At 36.7% G+C, this 20,569-nt stretch overlaps 1 protein-coding gene across 2 annotated transcripts in view; it reads right to left on the bottom strand.

The window, feature by feature from the left end:
* The window catches only part of MLLT3 (MLLT3 super elongation complex subunit), a gene marked incomplete at both ends in the record, with an annotated part of 257,568 nt that overhangs the window by 99,162 nt on the left and 137,837 nt on the right, over positions 1-20,569 (bottom strand). For both annotated transcript variants that reach the window (XM_079706509.1, XM_079706508.1), the window contains 2 exons: positions 6,538-6,681; positions 16,307-16,389. In XM_079706509.1, the coding sequence (XP_079562635.1) occupies positions 6,538-6,681; positions 16,307-16,389 (227 nt within the window). The remainder of the gene's footprint in view (positions 1-6,537; positions 6,682-16,306; positions 16,390-20,569) is intronic.

Below are 20,569 nucleotides of genomic sequence, written 5' to 3'. Positions count from 1 at the left end.
CACATTGTTGATGCAAGCATAGAGTAGCATAACATCCTTGGCAGACAATCTGTAAATGTCTATCAAAATTTAAATTCCACTTTGCCTTGGAGCCAAGATTTTACTCCCAGGAATTTATCCTACAGATACACTCATCCATGTGCACAAATAACTATATAAAAGGTTATTCACTATAGTATAATTGGTGGCCTGAAGAAAGGCTCACTATATGTCATTTTGCATTGGATGTGTATTTACCTATTCAAAAAAATTAAAATTTGAGAGGAAGAGAATGTGATCTGTACTGTTTAGAAATTCAAAGTGTTCTGAACTCCCCTACAAAAGGAAATACTAAACCATCCTACACAAGATTCATTCCAGAACCCTGCGATAAAATGCTACGTTCAGATGGCTTGACATGGCTGCATTAGTGAAAGCTCCTTATCGTAAGATCCCTTTGGCCCTTTAGTAACCAAGACCCTTTGTTGGGGGGTCCACGGTGGATCTGATTTCTACTTCACAATAAGTAGTGCTTCAGAAAGATTCCAATTTATTCCTTGTAAAAACATATCAGATATAAATGCAACTGTCACTTTGAGAAACAGGACTGCATTATGCTGCAGACTTAACACAGACTGAAAGCATGTTCCCCATGTCTTCTCCAGCAAATCTTGCCAAATGGGCGTCTGAAATGTCCTATTGAAACAGGTGGTGTCTGAACAGAATTGGATTTCTGCCTATAGAAACCCTAGTTCTAACAACTGCTGTGGTTAGTTTTAATTTTCAGTCCTCAAAATTAACTGCTGGCCAGTGATTCAGAAATAGACTGAACAACACGTTTAGACTTTGCCCTGTCTAATTGAGGAAAGAAAAAAAGAAAAAGAAAAAAAGAAAGCCCACCAACACCCTACCACCATCCTATAAAGAACAACAGAACCAAAGCAGACCACTTGATTTCCAGGCCAAAAAAAGGGAGCAGCTGTAAAACAAACTCAATTCTCCAAAGATGATTGCCCCTTTTGTGCTTTCTTCATAGAAGCACAAGGATGCACATATATACTTGCTGAACATACTACTTAGGAAATCTTCTTAGGGCTCTGAGAAGCTTTTAATCTGCTAGAAATTTAGGAGTAAGAACAATGGGAAGAACACCTAATTTTTCTAATGAAAACGGACATCTTAAGAAAATGATATTCCAAACAGGCCTGTGTTTCAGTTTATACAAGCAAAATACTAACAGCCAGAATATAAATTCCTTGAAGAAAGATACAATGGGCTATATACACTAATATGTATAAAACAGATAACTAATAAAACCTTCTGTATAAAAAATAAATAAAATAAAATTCAAAAAAAAAAGATACAATGGGCCAATTCCCTTTAAACAAAACAGGTGTCCATCAATGTGCTGGTCACACTAACCGGTGCTAAACACATACTCCTGTGAATAAACTAGAGTAGCTTACACTAAATAACAAACCTTTTCCACTGTACTTTTAAGTGCGTGATATAAAAATGGATAGGACTCTGATTTTCTAAACCAGCAATCAAAGGAAAAGGAATCAAGGGACAGGGTATCTACTATGGCTACACATGGCTACACATTCCCAATGAAGAAAACAATGTCTTGTCCATTTCACAGATGATAAACTGAGATTCAAAAGAATGTAAACATTTTCCCAGGGTAATTCAGCTAGAAGATGACAGAGATGAGGTTTTAATTTAAATCTGCCTGATTTCAAAATATTTCTTATTGTATCATACTCCCTCCCAAAAGAAAATTCGGAGAGACGAATTAGTAAAATGACAAGTTTCAGTTATACGACAAACACTGTATCGTTGCTTTGCCAACACCCAAAAGAAAAACTCATCCTCTTTTGATCAAAAGTAATGGATGTCAAATCCGTCTGCATTTTGTCAGTAGGACTGAATTCCAGCTATTAAGAAGGTGGTCAAGTAAACAGAAAATCATCTATGGTGATCATAACCCTTTAAAAAAATCCTGACATCATAAAGAGCATATTTGAAAATCCTTCTACAGGGATTCAACAGTTCATTAAAAAAAAAAGAATAGAAATATCGCAGTGAAAGTGAGAGGTGCTTCCCAGTGGGATACATTTGGTCCTTCTGCTTAAAACTCAAGTATAAATAGATGACATCAAGTCTTGCCCTCAGAAGTTTACTGCTCACTGTCCTCTACCTCTCCTACCAACCAAAGAAGAAAATAAGACCTCAAAACAAAGGCATCTCCTCCCAGTTCTCAGGTTATTATTTCCCATTTTCTGACCCCTATCTTCTTTTTCTTACATAGCCCTGAGAGGAGCTAGCTTGTAAACCAAATCTACAGTTTCCCTAGCAAGTTCCAATGACATCCCTCATTTAGAGAGAACTACCTTCAGGCTCTTGTAAACGAACTCATTCCGTATTTCAATATTCTCAGAAAATAATGCTTAAATCCAAAAATGCCCTCCCCACAAAAGATTTACTCTTTTCTTTGAAAGCAAAAATAACCTTAATTTTAGGGAGCTATTCAAGAGAAGAACACAGGGTACATTTCTTCCAAGGCGGAAGCACACCAAGATTTCTCTGATAGTATTTAGAATAGAGTTACAACGTTAAAAAAAAAAAAAGAGTGAAAAGAAGAGAATGTTATTGACCAAAAAAAAGTTGTCATATAGCTATAGACTTATAGGCTATGAAATAGAAAAAAATTTGCAATTTTTCAAGATTCTTCTGGCAAAACATTCTTTGGAATCATTTTCTTCTGAGAGCTGAAAAGCATTTTTCTAAGATGCTGCCAGCTCTAAAAACAACCTTTCTGATCTCTTGAAAAGCCAAGTTCTACTTTTAATAGTGCTATGTACTTTTGGTTTCAAAGAAAAAAGTGAAAGAGAAGGAACCACAGCCAAAATGGTAAGTTTACCCTACTCATGCCTCAAGCTGTACATAATGATTTCACACAGTACTTATGAAGAAGGGATCAAATTTTTCCTTTAAAAATAGAACATATACCTCTATGTCACATATGTAATGTTTAAGTATAAGGAGCAAAAGCACCCCCTTTTCACTCCAAAACCCAGTCAAAAAAAAAAGTTTATATGCAGAGACATAGTCATGAACAGAAGATCTCTAATAGACATCAGAAGCAAAAGTGACAAAGGCAAAAATAAACAAGTGGAACTACATCAAACTGAAAAGCTTCTACACAGCAAAGGAAACCATCAACAAAATGAAAAGGCAACCTACAGAATGGGAGAATATATTTGCAAATCATATATGTGGTAAGAGATTAATATCCAAAATATATAAAGAACTCATACCAAAAAACCCCAAACAATATGATTTTAAAATGGGAAGAGAATCTGAATAGATATTTTTCCAAAGAAGATATACAGAGGGCCAACAGGTATATGAAAAGGTACTTGACATCACTAATCATCAAAAAATGCAAATCAAAATAAGCTATTAACTCACACCTGTTACAATGGCTATCCTCAAGAAGACAACAGATGGTAAATACTGGCAAGAATGTGGAGAAAAGGGAACCCTTGTGCACTGCTGGCAGGATTGTAAATTCCACAGTGCAGCCACTATGGAAAACAATATGGACATTCCTCAAAAAATTAAAAATAGAGCTACATATGATCCAGCAATCACACTTCTGGGTATATATCCAAAGGACATTAAAACAGGATACTGAAGATATATCTGCACTCTCATGTTCACTGCAGCATTATTCACAATAGCCAAGCTATGGAAACAACATAAGTGTCCATCAACAGATGAATGGATAAAGAAGATGTGGAGATGTGTGTGTGTGTGTGTGTGTGTGTGTGTGTGTGTGTGTGTGTGACGGAATATTATTCAGCCATGAGAAGAAAGGACATCCTGCCATTTACAACAACATGGATGAACCTTGAGGACATTAGGCTAAGTGAAATGAGTCAGACAAACTGTATGATATCACTTATATGTGCAATCTGAAAAAGTTAAACTCATAAAGACAGAGGCTAGACTGGTAGTCACCAAGGGCTGGGGGGTGGGAGAGAAGGGGAGGTGTGGGTCAAAGAGCACAAACTTCCAGTTATAAGATGAATAGGTTCTGGGGATCTGATGTACAGCATGGTGATTACAGTTAATAACAGTGAATTATATACTTGAAATTTGGCTAAAAGAGTAAGTCTTAAATGTTCTCATCACAAAAGAGAAATGGTAATTATGTGATGTGATGCAGGCGTTAGCTAACGCTATGGCGATAATGATTTTCCAACATACAAGTGTATCAAATCAACATGTTGTAACCTTAAGTTATATGTCAATGGTATCTCCATGAAAGCTGAGAAAAAAAAGATTTCTAATAAAATCAAAATGGCTAAGTTAGTAACACCATGATAGGTTGCATTAACAATGATAAATGTTAAAATGTTAAACATAAGGTACTATATCCAAAAATCTTGGTAAGACAAAAAATGTTTATTAGTTCAGATTCTCCCATTTCCATAAAAGACTATTTTAATCCTCCCATGCGAAATGGACAGAATCTATGGGATTACTAGTATTTCGAATGAATTTTTTAATTTTACTACAAAATTTACTAGAATCAGTCACTTAAGGAACTTATGTCAAATAACTGGTGTGCTCAAATATTTCACATTTCAACTTATTATTTTAGAGTTGTCAAGACACAGTCTAAATCTAACAGGGAAAAAACACGCAGGCTTCAAATAGCACTTAAAGAAACACAAAGAAGGAAAGTTAGAAGTCAAGGAGGATAATTCTGAGATAAAGGCTGAGTGGAGAAAAAGACAGAAATCTACTAGAGACCTTATCAGGATGCAGTGCTGCACTCTGCCACATTATCACTGACCTGTAACCTCTTCTCTGGCTCAAAAACAACTTTTGAGTACTCTGGGACTAAGTGGATGTTTTTAAAAGTTCTTGTGTCATATTTACTTTTTCCGACGACCCTTATCAGAAGCCTGATGTACGTACAAGCTCCATAATTCACATGCTCCAATTACCTACCTAACTTCATACCCAAGAGGAATAATCAGAGGCATAAAATGCCACCCTCATAAAAAGAAACGTAATGGGAATGATTAGGATTTAAAATGGACAGGCTCATTTTTAAGGGCATAGCCATAGATAAGTAGCACCCACACTGTGCTCTAGATAACTATAAAAGAATCAAATAGGGTTTGTTTAAAAACATTCCTTAATAAACATATAATAAATCCCTACCTTTAAAATGAGTTGTATTACAAAAGCCCAGTTCTTCACGAAGATGCATTTCCCCATAACATACTACAAATGGTCATTCATTTCCAAAGCTGGCCCATCAGTACCTATTTAACCCATAATCTACCGACATACAGTATAATGTGGAATAAAATGTGGTAAAAGTACCTGTAACACTTTAAATGCATATTAGTATCAATAGTTCAGCTGAGAGGATAGGAGCTTGGCAAAACAGATCCCCAAAAAATGGACTCCAGGGGTTACATATAACCCAAAATGTTTACACAATTATATATATATGGGTGGTTTTCTTATGAGAGGGTCCACAGCTTTCCTGAGGTTCTCAAAGTGGTTATTCATATCCCCATAAAGGGAAAGGGCTTCTGTGCTACATAAAATTCAATTCTTCCCTACAAAGCCCTCAGGTAGAGTTTATCAGTGAAATGAGGCATCTTGAGAAGTTATGGTCTACACATGCTTACATATAATGATAAGCTCGTGGATGAAAAACTATCAAAAACCTTCCAGTATAACTAAGTGAAGGAAATCCTAGAGTAAAGAATGCACTGCAAAAAAAAAAAAAAAAAAAAAGAACGCACTACAACATTTTATGGGGTCTGAACTGCCCATATAAGATGACACAGGAAGTTCATCTGAAGTATTCAATAGAAGCTGATGATCCTAGTAGTATCCAATGTAAAGTAGATTCTGACCCATCAACAGTGTTTGTCTGTACAAACTGCAAGCAAACATTCCATATGTTTGTGAGAAATTCCACTAAAAAATCTTTCCCCATCCTAGCCAATTCACCCGGGCACTATATTATCATTATCTTAAAAAGAAAAATCCATCTATTCCTACACACAATTCAAACAAACAAAAATGTGTTTTTAAATGACCCAAACAAGTAATTTGAATGAGTACACCTTTTCTATTCATTTTGACCAAGAAAATTTGGATAATAACTCGTTTTCATATAATTTTTGATGTAACTTTCAACTTAAAAATTTTTCTGTACACTGATATAACACAGTTAAGGCATTGTTCTTTTCTTAATTGAGGATAGTTTGGTTTTAGATTGTTGTTGAAATAAAGTTGAGCTGCATAGACTATAAGGCTGTTCTAACCAACAATGTAATTTCAGACTGATACCTACTTAAAATATTGTTTAATTACCTCTTCTTCTCAAACCATGAGTCCACAGTGTGGTCATTAAGGTGCTTCATTTCTTTTACCTCTCTCAAAACATTACTGAACTTCTTGACACACTAGCAACTAGCTTTCTATGGGAAGGCTTTTCACAAGCCAAGCATCACGTACCCCTCCTGCCTTCAGCAACTTTCTTCTGAACTCCTCTGTGGGGTTGTTGAAGGTAAGTTTTTCACAGCGGAGGTGATTCACTGGTGGATGGCCTTCAAGATGCAGGAATAAGTCATAATCAAAACGAACCTTCTTAGGTTCTTCCTAGAGGTTAAAAAAATAAGAAGGAAAACAGAGACTTAGGTATAAATAGAAATTTGGAAAGCAAAGGTTTACTCCTGATAAGGATCAGAAAAGACTCAGACTACAGCATGGGGAACTCTACTCGATGCTCTGTGGTGACCTAAATGGGAAGGAAATCCAAAAAAAAAAAGAGGGGAGATATGTATACGTATAGCTGATTCCCTTTCTAGTTAGTAGAAACCAACACAATAGTGTAAAGCAACTATATGCCAAGAAAAATTCATTCAAAAAAAAGAAAAAGAAAGAAAAGAGACCCAGACATTTAACAGCTACAGTGTCAAAGAAGGGGAAGTACTGGGAAAAAAGTCACCATGGAACTGTCTACAAAGCAAAATGGAAACATCTGAAAAATTAGTTTCTTGTCTTAGAGGAAAACCAAAAAGAATAAAATCATCATCTTTCTTGCAGTCTCTCAAGTGGTATGACACCACCAACACCGCCACCCAACTGGAAACCTAAGACACCCCCGAAGCCACTCCTTCCCCTTCCCACTCTATGGGCCTACACCCATCATCAACAGCTGACATTTTCTCTTTTAAATACTTCTTGAACAAGCCGTCTAACCCATACTTCCATGCTCTTACTCATTGCTCAAACTACTATAAACTCCTTCTTCTAGTAGTTCTTCCTACTTCAGGATAGATGATCACTTTCTTCTTCATTCAGGCCTCAAAACTGTCCATATGAAACAAAAATATACCCATTTTCACTCCTTGATTAAAATTTCACAAGTTCCCAATGCCATTAGAATCAAAATCTGAGCTCACCTAAATGCCACATAGGATTTTCACAATCTAGCTCTTGGTTCCATGTCTCACCACACCCCTTCCACCCATCTGGTGATCCAGCCACACTTTGTGGTTGGTTGCTTCCAGAGTTTACTCATTCTACATTAACTCTGGGTTTCACCCTTGCTTTACATTACTACCTCCACTGCCGACCTCCATTCCTCCACCTTCTGCTTTACCTGGATAACTTCTACTCATCCTTCTCCATTCAGGTTTTATTTGGGGGAAGCCTTCCTTGAACTCCACTCCCAACTGCCTCTCTGTTCTGTGTGCCTCTCTCTCTTATCCTTGAAACACCTTAGAATAACTGTCTTATTATCTCCCTTTACCCTGCTAAATCATAAGATCTTTGAAAGCAGGAATAATGGTTGAGTCCTCACTGTACCCTCAACAACTAGTTTAGTGCCCCATGCATAGTAGCAATGCAATAAATGTCTGGGAAATGAATGAAAATATGGCATTTTCCTGGTGGACAAAACAGCACCATATCCAAGAGAACACAGTAATTATAATTCCATGATACTCGAGTTCTACTCTCCAGCCATTACTTTAGCTGGCTAAACATCTAAACCTCTCTACAGACAGATTCTCAGGCATCCAAGGGGAAATGAATACTGAGGATAATAATAACAATATTATGTATTTAACATTTATCTCATTTAATTCTCATAGCTCTCCTTTGGGTCAGTTGTCAGCTCTGTTTGGCAGATGAGGAAATTAAAGCACTTAGAATTTATTACTTTATATAAAAACTCCCTGTGTATTATAGATATTAACCATCTCTGTGAAGTGTTACTTTTTTCATTTGTCATTAGCTTTGCCATTTTACGTGTTTTTGATAAAAACTATTTATGTTTTTTAAATAATAGCTTTACTGAGAAGTAATTCACATACCATAAAATTCACCCATTTAGAGTATAATATTTTGTGGTTTTTAGTACATTCACAGAGTTATAAAACCATCACCACATTCTAATTTCAGGACATTTTCATTACTCCAGAAAGATATCTCAAACTCATTAGTGGTCCAACAGATCCCACACCCCCTGGCATCACTAATCTACTTCTGCTTCTATGGAGTTGCCTATTCTCAACATTTCGTATAAATACATGAATATACATACACAATGTGTGCTCTTTTGTGACTGGCTTCTTATATTCAGCATGATGGTTTTGAGGTTCATCCATGCTGTAGCATGTGTCAGTTCCTTTTTATGGCCAAATAATAATCTATTATATGGGTATACCAGGTTTTGCTTATACATTTGTCAATAAATAGAAATGTGGGTTATTTCCATTTTGGGCTATTGTGAATAATGCTGCTATGAACATTTGTGTACAAGTTTTTGTATGGACATACATTTCCATTTCTCTTGGCTATACACCTAGGAGTGGAATTTCTGGGTCATAAGGTAAATATGTGTTGAACATTTTTAGGAAATGCCTTACTGTTTTCCAGAGTGGCTGCACCATTTTAAAATCCCACCTGCAATGTATGAGGTGTTTATGGTTTTTTAAAACACAGTATTTTCTAAAATTACATAGTCAAATAAAACAATGTTTTTCCTTTTTTAAAAAAGAATTTGTTATATTACTAACACGTGATGAAACAAAGTGATCTGAACTCAGTTCTTTTGACTAAAAAGTCTTAGCACCGAGCATGTGGAGAAAAGGGAACCCTCTTGCACTGTTGGTGGGAATGTAAATTGATACAGTCACTATGGAGAACAGTATGGAGGTTCCTTAAAAAACTACAAATAGAACTACCATATGACCCAGCAATCCCACTACTGGGCACATACCCTGAGAAAACCATAATTCAAAAAGAGTCATGTACCACAATGTTCACTGCAGCTCTATTTACAATAGCCAGGTCATGGAAGCAACCTAAGTGTCCATCAACAGATGAATGGATAAAGAAGGTGTGGCACATATATACAATGGAATATTACTCAGCCATAAAAAGAAACAAAATTGAGTTATCTGTAGTGAGGTGGATGGACCTAGAGTCTGTCATACAGAGTGAAGTAAGTCAGAAAGAGAAAAATAAATACCGTATGCTAACACATATATATGGAATCTAAAAAAAAAAAAAAAAAAAGAAAATGTCATGAAGAATCTGGGGCAGGACAGGAATAAAGATGCAGACCTACTAGAGAATGGACTTGAGGACATGGGGAGGGGGAAGGGTAAGCTGGGACGAAGTGAGAGAGTGGCATGGACATATATGCACTACCAAATGTAAAATCAATAGCTAGTGGGAAGCAGCCACATAGCACAGGGAGATCAGCTGAGTGCTCTGTGACCACCTAGAGGGGTGGGATAGGGAGGGTGGGAGGGAGACGCAAGAGGGAGGGGATATGGGGATATATGTATACATATAGCTGATTCACTTTGTTATAAAGCAGAAACTAACACACCATTGTAAAGCAATTATACTCCAATAAAGATGTTAAAAAAAAAGTCTTAGTACCTGAAACTGTCAGAATGCAGACATTACCTACTACAAATTCATGGTTTTCACCTCTTCATCCAAACTTCCCCAGATCACAGTCTCCACTCATGTACTCACTACCTCTCACTCCTATTACTAATCTGGCACAAAACTTGCTCCTTCTCTCCTTGATCAGGGTGCCATTCTCTCCTGGTTTTCCTCACACTTACTGGCATTTCTCCTTAGTTTTCTTCACAGGCTTCCCTTCTTTCTTCATTGACTCTTAAATGCATTTACCTTTTTGCAAAATTCCCCAGGGAGACAATGCCCATTCACAGTGAGTTAGTTCCTCCTTCATGACAGTGACTCCCCTCTCTACCTCCAGCCCAGCTCCCACTTGACTGCCATATGCTTGTGTTCCAGTCTAACCACACCTCCACTGGGGTGACCGGCAGCAACAGCAAATTCATGCATTATCTTAAACTGAAGTTATCTTCATGTGTCCTTTCTCCTATACTCTATATCATGACAAACAGAAATCTTAATTGCTTCCCAAGGGTAAAATACACAAAAGTCATCACTAACGCTTCCTTCTCCCTTACTCATCACAGTCAAATGGTCTCCGAGTTCTGTTTAGTATTCCTCCTTAGGAACTCTCAAATCTATGCCCTTTGCTCTAGTCACGATAACTACTGCCTTAGCTTAGACCTTCATCACTCTTCATCTGGTCGCCTCCCTGTTTTTAAACTTACCCCTTTCTACCTACCACAATGACAAGAGAGTGATCTTTCTAACACAAAAATCAGATTACATCTTCCCATTGATATAAAAGCATTAAACGGCTCATTTTCTACAGGATGAAATCCCACCTCCTGGTAATAACCATTATAGTCTTTTAATACCTTTCCTGCATTGCTTTTGTTCTCTTACTCTACCTTGTCCTTCCACAATGTTGAAGCACTTGCTGCTCCCCAGTGCTTCATATTATCTCATTCATTTTGCCTTTCACATGTCGTATTCCCCATTGTCTAAAATGCCTCCCCTCCCAGCATACTTCCATCCTTTACCTGGTTAGTGCAAACTCATCATTCAAGACCTAGCTGAAGCATGAACTCCTCTGAAAAGTCTTCCTAACCCTCCCAACCCCATCTGAATTAGACGTCCCTGTTACAGCATTCCTTTATTAATGTAATGATCACAACCATTTTTATTACTTACCTGCCTTTCCTCCAAATTGTAAAATAGTCAATACAACCTTAGAATTAATTTAAAAAATAAGAAGGGCCATTTTCTACCTTACAGTTGGGAGTGTAAATTGGTAAAGCCTTTGGGAAAACACACTGGCAATACCTATCAACATACTAAATGCATGCAATGTTTAACCCAGTAATTCTACTACTAAGAATCTCTTCCACAGAAATATTCAAATATGTGTGCACAGATATATAGACAGATATAGATGGAAAATAAAATGTTCATAGTAGCATTGTTTATAATAGCAAAAAAAACAGGGATGATCTGCATGTAAGTATATCATTACCATGGAATACTATGCAGATATTTTTAAAAACTGACTTGGAAAGGCATATCGCTAAGTGAATTAAAGGCAAGTCACAGAAAAAATATTAAAATATGATATATTACGCCCTTGCCAATCTCTATATAGACATACTTTTTATCCATGCAAATGCATGGGGGGAAAATCTGGAAAGGCTATACCAAATAGTTAACATTGATTAAATGAAGTGAAAGGAGTAACTCCTAAGTTTTATTCCATTCACTTTTACTAGGAGTATACTCCAGCATACTTTTTTAAAGAGAAAAATACATTGATGAATATAATAATTACCAGCAGAAAAAGAGTGAGGTAGTAACAACACTTTACAGTTCACACCAGTTTAAAACCAAAAAAAAAATTACTTTTCAGTAAAACTAAGGCCAAGAACCACAGAAAGTGACAATCTTTGTATGAATCCTGAGTGTGATTTTCTTTTGAAGTTTTTTTTTTATAGAAAGTAAAGAGTACCCATAAATTTGTGGTCTGACCAACTGAATATCTTTCTTAGAGGGCTGACATCAATATAATGTCAATTTATGCTCCACAGAAAAGATTCTTCTTCGAAGTTCAAACAAGGAAGCCTGTATTTATTCTCCATATAAAGCTGATACATTTCCTAGAGGGTGGAAACCTGGTTTTGGCAATATCAAATTATCCCTCTCAGTCTGCTTCAGTCCTTGACATTCACTCGTGTACTTTTCTGAGGACAGAATGAAAGAGAGAAGCATGGGATCCTTTCAAACCTGAAGTGCTACAGTCAATTATGTTTCAGTGGGCCTGTTGGTTTAGTTTCTGAAACACACATGATTCTCATGGATAGGCTTGTTTTGTTGAATACAAACAAAATAAGAGAATAAACAAACACGAACTCATAAGAAGCACTGACACTCCACCACCCCTCTTGACTCTGACCTCTCAAATAAGTGAGCAAAACTGAAGACAAACTTATTGTAAGCAGGAAAAGTACAAGGATGGGGATGGGACCAAGGGCAGGGTGATATTATACACTGAATATGCAGTAGTAGGCCCCTTCCAACATCAGATGGAGGTCTTTTTGCTGCTTTCTCTCATCTCCTATGCAAACTTGAAATAATACTTTTTCATAAACCATTATTATAATGGATGTTCTTTCTACGAGACAGAGTTGAGTAAACTCCAGGGATAAATAAAATGATATACACTCAGAAGAAATGAAATGAACATTCTGGAGCAACAGCCTAGACCTATTAAATTTTCACACATGGATCATTTCAGTAGGATGGAGATCCAGAATGGAAGATAGCAAAAATTTGGTTTCTAAGACACTCTAAGAAGATAAATTAAAAAGAGATGACAGAGCAATAATTTTAATTAAAAAATTAAGAACATAAAGTACTTAAAATACTACACCCATATATTTTCCACTGAGTTTAAAGAGATGTTAACACTTTCACCATGCTAGTTTACGTTTTTCTTTAAAGAAATAAAATTTTGTAAAGATGAGCTTCTCCATCCCTCCTTCCCTAGTAAGCCATGCCCTTTAGTTCCTGTGCTGTCCTTTCAATTCATGCTCTTGTACTACATATGTGTGTCTCCATCACCTCATTTATTCTTGGCTTCAGTGGTTTATAAAACCATACATAAGTGATATCACAACCATATAATATATAATCATCATTTTTGTTTTTGAGACTTATCCATCTTGCTACATTAATTGCTATATAGCATTTTGTGTATTATTAACCCACCAGTAATTGATCCACGTCTCTACAATTAGGTGTATACTACTTTTTCGTATTACAAACACTGAAATATGTTTCATTGTGCACCTGTGAAAAAAGCAATAATTATTATGTATAAAATCTTAAAGCAAATCTAAAACTAGAAAATAAAAATCAGCTAATCTGGACACTAAACAGAGTATCTACTACACAGTGGTCAGCTGAATGTCTATTTTACAATGGCCCCAAAGGAATAACTGTTTTCCATCTCAGGTGCATCTTTCTTCTTTCATATTTTAAGAAACTAAAAATTCCTCACAAAGTGAATAAATAATATGTCTTTCAGTCATAAGAATTGCTACCCAAAGTACCAAGACGACTGTATTTGTGTGTGCCCACGTGTGCACACATTACTTGCAGCCTCTTCATCCTTCATTTACTTTCTTTTTAAATCTGGTGGATGAGGAGATTCCAGTTATTTCTGTTAAGGAGGGAATTGAGCAGTTCAGAAAATATATTTCTCTGAAGAAATGAGAGCTTGTAAAAGTGACCAGAAAAGTTAAACAGAAAGTAGGAGAGAAGATACTTTATTGCAGCATTATTTCCAAACTGAAGCCTTCAGTGTACCTTCATACCTTGCTGGTAGGAAAGTAAAATAGTACAGTCATTTTGGAAAACAGTTTGGCAGTTCTTTAAAAAGTTAAATTAAACACAGAGTTACCACACGACCCAACAACTCCATCTAGGTATATAACCAGGAGACTTGAAAACATATGTCCACACAAAAACTTGTATATGAATGTTCGTAGCAGCATTATTCATAGGGCAAAGATAGAAACAAGTCAAATGTCCATCAAATTATGAATACAAATATAAGCAAAAATGTGGCGTTATTTATACAGTGGAATAGCATTCAGTTATAAAAAGGAATAAGTATGGTACATCCTATAACATGGATAAACCTTGAAAACCTACTAAATGAAAGAAGCCAGACACAAAAGGCCACATATTGTATGAATTCATTGATAAGAATTGGCCAGAATAGGATATTACATAGAGAAAGGGGATAGATTAACCCCAGGGGCTGGGAGAGTAAGGAATGAGGAGTGATTGCTGATAGGTACAAGGTTTCTTTATGGGGTGATGAAAATGTCCTAGAACTAAATAGTGGTGATGGTTGCACAATACACTAAAACCCACAGAGCTGTACATTTTTAAAGGATGAATTTTATGGTGTGTAAGTTATATCTCAATTTTTTTAATAAAAAAAAGAAAGCTAAAAACTAATTTCTTACGGGAAATCTTGACATGAGAAAAAACAAATCCATACATCAAATATGAAAGCATATCATATGAACAGACATAAATGCATCTCAACAAATTCTGATATGATGAAAAACACATGAACATTTCAGTGGTGTTACTACTGAGGAAGGTAATCATTATTCTGGCAAAGAGTTACTGCTTCGAAGACACAGAAGTCAAGATAATTGCCAGTGGAGAGAAAGATCTAGATCAAGAATCTGGTTTTAACACTTTCCAACTGTGTGGCCTTGGACAAGCCAGGTAATCTTTCCATGACTCAATTTCCCTTCCTGTAGAATAGGAATAATAACCTCACAAAAGTTCTTATAAACCTACTAAACAAAGCAACATATGTAAAGGGCTCAGCAAACTGCCACGGACAAAGTAAGCACTCAGCTATTTAACTACACAGAAATAGGTTACCACCAAATACGTACCCAAAATATAAATATAAAGAAAAAATAATTAACAGGGATATCATGTGTGTAGGAAGGCCATGGAGCAGGAATGTGGCACATGAGGAGACCAGCTTGAAAAAAACAAGAAATATGAAAAATAAAATTTATCCCTATTTTCTACACATTCCAACTTTTGAGGATAGTTTCATTATAGCTTATTTAAAAGTTAATTATCTCTTAATCACAAAGAGATGTTTACTGAATTGAAGACTGGGCCTTCTATACATTGAAAAAGCCAGTGGAACACAATACTGTAAATCAACTATACTTCAATTAAAAAGAAAAAGAAAAAGTCAGTGGGACACTGTTCCAGTGGAAGATACTGGTCACTAAAGAGTGGCTTATCAGGAGTTCTCATATTTTGTGGTGTTTCTTCACCTGGAAGGCCAGTAAATATGCAGACTCCTAAGCCCCATCCCAGAGATTCTGATTCAGTAGATCTGGGATAGAGCCTCAGAATCTCATTTCCAACCAGCTCTTGGGTGATGCTGATGCTTCTGGTCCAAGGACCAGACTTTACGGAGCACTGGCTTGGATAACACAACATTCTAATTGCTCAGTTCCTTTAAAAAGAAAAATGTGAATTATCTCACTTTGGGGCAGGTTTCAGGAACTATGATTACCTTGGAATAAAAGGAAGAAACAAGGTGATTAAAAGTAACAGCTAGCATTTACTAAGTGCTTATTTACATATGAAGCATTATTCTAAAAATCCTGGGTAGCTTTATTTAATCTAATCCTCCTAGCCACCTTATGGGGTAGATACACATATCCTATCCCCATTTTATAAATGAGGATAGTGAGCCCCACAGAGGTTGAGCAATTTGTCCAATATAATATAGTCTGCGTGTTTTGCCATATATGCACTGCTGAAATTTTTAAAATCCAGTAGAATCCATAATATCTACTTGCTGATATAATTGTATATATATGTGTCACATGTGTGTATCAGATAAAGATAAAGGAGAGATTATTCTTTGTAAGTCTCAAATTCTAGAATTATGAAAATGAGAAAAGGATCATTTCACTGAAAAGCCGTAATTTCTCTTTTCTATTGTACAAACATATATTAATCTTCTTTTTCAAAAGGTAATCACTCTTCTCTTAAAAGAAACATTTAATGAATTTCATATAATCTGACTTCACAGAACTGAAATTATCTTTCTCTAGCCACTTCCTCTTTAATTAAGGACAACAATAGCCAAAATTCCTAGAAGACAAATTTTAACTTTTATTTTAAAATCAACTAGTGATAGAAGTGCTTATGAATCAAAACTATTTTAAACATCATTTGGTTAATGAAGGATCTTCTACTGAAAGATTAATGAGTAAAGATTACATACCTTGTTTTTAAAATAAACCTCAATTGGCAAAATGAAACCAGCATACCCAGATTCTTCTACTTTGTAAGGTGGATCTTTGCACACTGCAACATTAAAAAAAGAAAAAAAGTGAGATGAGATTAATAGGCAAAAAGACATTCTTCTTTCCTTTAAAAACAAGAAAAAAAAATCCCATCCTACCACCTACATCATTCTCAATTTTCACAGCCCTTTGCCAAGCCCCAGCTAACTCTCTGATTTGTTCTTTACTTCTTGTTCAGAATCTACAATAATAATATCCCTGTGTAAATCAAATACATAAGTTATTTATTCAAATCTTGATGGGGGATAGTCCATCACAGTCAACCATGGTCATGAATGACTGGACTTTAGTGGTTATCACCCTGCCCTAACACTTTAGGGAAACTGAGGACAGCACCTTGTGACTGAAAGCTTGAAAACAACTATAAGTTACCTAGCAAACATATTATCTATGTCTAGTCTTTGACGGACATCACTCTACCCTAAACCCCTCAGTTCTCTGAGATATCCTAATTTCCGTACCAAAAGGTGGCAGGACCACCCTCCTTCCTTAGAAAAATCCCAAACCCAGTGTCTCCCAATGTTATTGGTGTTCATTAAGACTCATTATCCCCCATTACCCCCCAAAGGAATACTTACTGAAATACTGCAATACATACAAACACTTCAAATCTATTCACACCATAAGAATACATAAGAAACAATAAGGCTTTTGTATTCTTATGAAGAAAGACTTATTTAGACAAGACTATTTAGGCAAGCTCTTGGGAAATGAGAGAGATGCCCTAAGAAGCTAAATATGATTTCACCCCACTAAAATTTCCATTAAATCAAAATCAGTTGCAAGCCAACTGAGCTATTCTAGTTAAGACTGCATTCTGGTAGTAAGTATCCCAAAGAATTAAAAATGTACATGTTGAACATCAAGGCCATATACCACACAGCACATAACCTGGTAGCCCAAGTCCACTTCAGCAGGGCTCCAGTCTGCCTTTTAAACCCTTCCTCCTTTTGCCACCCACCAATCCTCCTATGCTTCATTCAATTGCATCAATTCCCCCAAAACATGCCCAGTATTTCCCACCTATGCTCTGCCCTCTTTCCTTCCATCGCACTTTGATGCTACTCTTAGTATCCTCTGCTAGTTCAAATCTCAATTTCTTCACAAAGCCTTTCCAGACCACAGAGTACTATTCTCTCTTCTCCTTTTACCCTCCCAAAGAACTGTCTGAATCACTGATTTGACACTTAACAGACTTCCTTATTATCATATATTCAGGAACCTCATCTCTAATTCCCTTTCACTCCCCAAGGACAGAAACTTTTTTTAATTAATTTTTATTGGAGTATAATTGCTTTACAATGTTGTGTTAGTTTCTGCTGTACAGCAAAGTGAATCAGCTATACGTATACATATATCCCCTCTTTTTTTGGATTTCCTTCCCATTTAGGTCACCACAGAGCATTGAGCAGAGTTCCCTGGGCTATAGAGTAGGTTCTCATTAGTTATCTATTTTATACATAGTATCAATAGTGTATATATGTCAATCCCAATCTCCCAATTCATAAGGACAGAAACATTTACTCAGGAACATAAGGAGTGTCAAGGGCTCACGCACACCTGGGTGTCAATCCGGAATCCACCTCGAACTAGCCAGGCTACCTCTGGAAAGTTACTCCAGTTTTCTGAACCTCAGGTGCCTTGCCTGGACAGTGTGAGAACTAAACAAGGTGATGTATGTAAAAGACACAGGATAGGTCCTGGAACACATCAAGAAGTGACAGAAGTAAGGCAGGAAATCTAACCTGTAAATACCCAATTGTCATGTAAACCTTTCGGATGAAAATAGAAAGGAGAAAACAAGTACAGAGCCCTGGATTTGGATTAGAAGACTCAGTTCCACAGCCCCGGACTAAGGATTCTCTAGACAGCTCTCTAGTTCTATTCCCTTTATTTTTTTATTTATTTTTAATTTTTGGCTGCGTCGGGTCTTCGTGACTGCACGCGGGCTTTCTCCAGTTGCGGCGAGCGGGGGCTACTCTTCGTTGCGGTGCACGGGCTTCTCATTGCGGTGGCTTCTCTTGCTGCAGAGCACGGGCTCTAGGTGTGCGGGCCTCAGTAGTCGTGGCATACAGGCTCAACAGTTGTGGCTCACAGGCTCCAGTAGTTGTGGCACACGGGCTTAGTTGCTCCGTGGCGTGTGGGATCTTCCCGGACCAGGGCACCCTGCACTAGCAGGTGGATTCTTAACCACTGTGCCACCAGGGAAGCCCCCATTCCCTTTAAAAGAGAGAACACCATCTACACATTGTAAGCATGGCTATCAAGACTCAAGAAGATTATATATGTGGGGAAATACAAGTCTGAGGCATTTTTAATGCAGAGGATGATGATGATGTACTTGAAAATTGGTTAGACACTCTATGAATACAAATATGATTACAAAGAGGTATACTGAAGACAGGATTTTAACACTTGGCAGTCTCCTGTAGCCCACCTTAGGAAAATTTCCCCAAACTGACATCAGAAGAAGTAAATGATGATGAATGAGGCATCTCACCTGACCTTACAAGTTTCTCTAATAAAAAATGAAAAAGCAAAAGGACTCAGAGTGGCTTCAGCCCTGCATCCATTGACCACCTGCCAACCTATCATGAATATTCAAATACCCTGAACACTGAGCGGAGTGCCACTAAATGCATGAGCACCTCACCCTAGCTAGAAAGATAGCATTACATCCATGACATTTCCAGGCTGCAGAGCCCCTTTTCAGAACAGCAGTTTCAGTGTCCAGGTTGCTTGGGATTAATCATGCCAATGCCATTCGAAGGAAGTTTATTCTGTGGGCTGCTGTACATGCCAGAGAAGTTGTAGCTGTTCCTCTATACACCCTTTTGTACAGTTCATTTTCTCTATTCTGCATGCAAAATGCTCCTATTATAGAAAACAGCTGTTAGTGAGCACATCTTATAGTTGAAGGTCTTAAATTTTTTCCCCACCCTTTAAAGGAAATGATCTGTTATGTATTACTATTCCAAAGAAGTCTAGTTTTATAAGAAACTGTTTACCAACTCATACCTCAATTATTTTTAAATGCAGTATTTTCATAAATAACAACGTCTGTTGAGCACCCTGAGTTCTCAATTAGAAGCAAACAATAGAAACTTTTTATTCACAATAAACACGACAGAAAAGCAGTAGCAATGCAAATACAAACTTACAGTTCTAATCTGAAAAAAGGTCAAATTAGGAGAAGTAGTTTATTTATTCGACTGTTTTATAATCAGAATCATTAACATGAGTTTCTAACCTTAAGGATCTATTAAGATCTATGTAATAAAAGGCCAAATGTCATAAGTTACTGAAGGGATACCCATCTATAGGAAGCCATCACATTTTTTTAGGTGACAATAAAATGGGAGGATTCATATTCATTCTTTAAACTATGCACATTAATTCAGTAGAAATCACTGGGAACTCTTATTCCTGTCAAAATCCAGCCAAAATTCTGAGATGTTGGCTCTCTCAGAACGTCTCTCTGTTCCTCTTCCAAGCTTCTCTTGTTGCACTTATCAGGCAGCCTGATAACGTTACCACCTCTCAGACTCCTCACTAGACTGAGCGACTTGAGGTCAGCAACCCCACCATTATTATCTGAGCACCGAATTGAATTTCTTAAAGATTTCTTAAAGATTCATGCCACTCTTGAGTTTGTGGTTAGCAGATGCAAACTAGTATATATAGGATGGATAAACAACAAGGTCCTACTGTATAGCACAGGGAACTATGTTCAGTATCCTGTGATAAACCATAATGGAAAAGAATATAAAAAACAATGTATGTATATGTATAACTGAATCACTTTGCTGTACAACAGAAATTAACACAACACTGTGAATCAACTATACTTCAATTAAAAAAAAAAAAGGATTCATGCCACTCTTCACTGATCTACCATTGCTAAAGAAGTTGCTTTCTACAAGCAGCAATGATTTGACATTAGCCAGTCAAATTCTTCTCCAAACTCCCTACAAGCAAAATAATCTTTTAAAAATTGGTAGAGGTGATAGAAAGTGTTGCCACAGAGAAGTAGTCTCTTGAGAGCTGAGTATCTAATGTGGGACTGGTTCTAATTCTATAGTGCCAAATTTTAAGAAATTGAGTTAACAAATTGGGCCAGAAGATCTCCAACATCATTTTGAAACTAACACTATAGAGCCATAAATAACATTTCCCTTTTC

This window comes from Hyperoodon ampullatus (assembly GCF_949752795.1).
Source record: "Hyperoodon ampullatus genome assembly, chromosome: 6".
Lineage (NCBI taxonomy): Eukaryota > Metazoa > Chordata > Mammalia > Artiodactyla > Ziphiidae > Hyperoodon > Hyperoodon ampullatus.
Note: the sequence above shows the minus strand (reverse complement) of the source record. Positions and strands in the feature narration are given on the sequence as shown.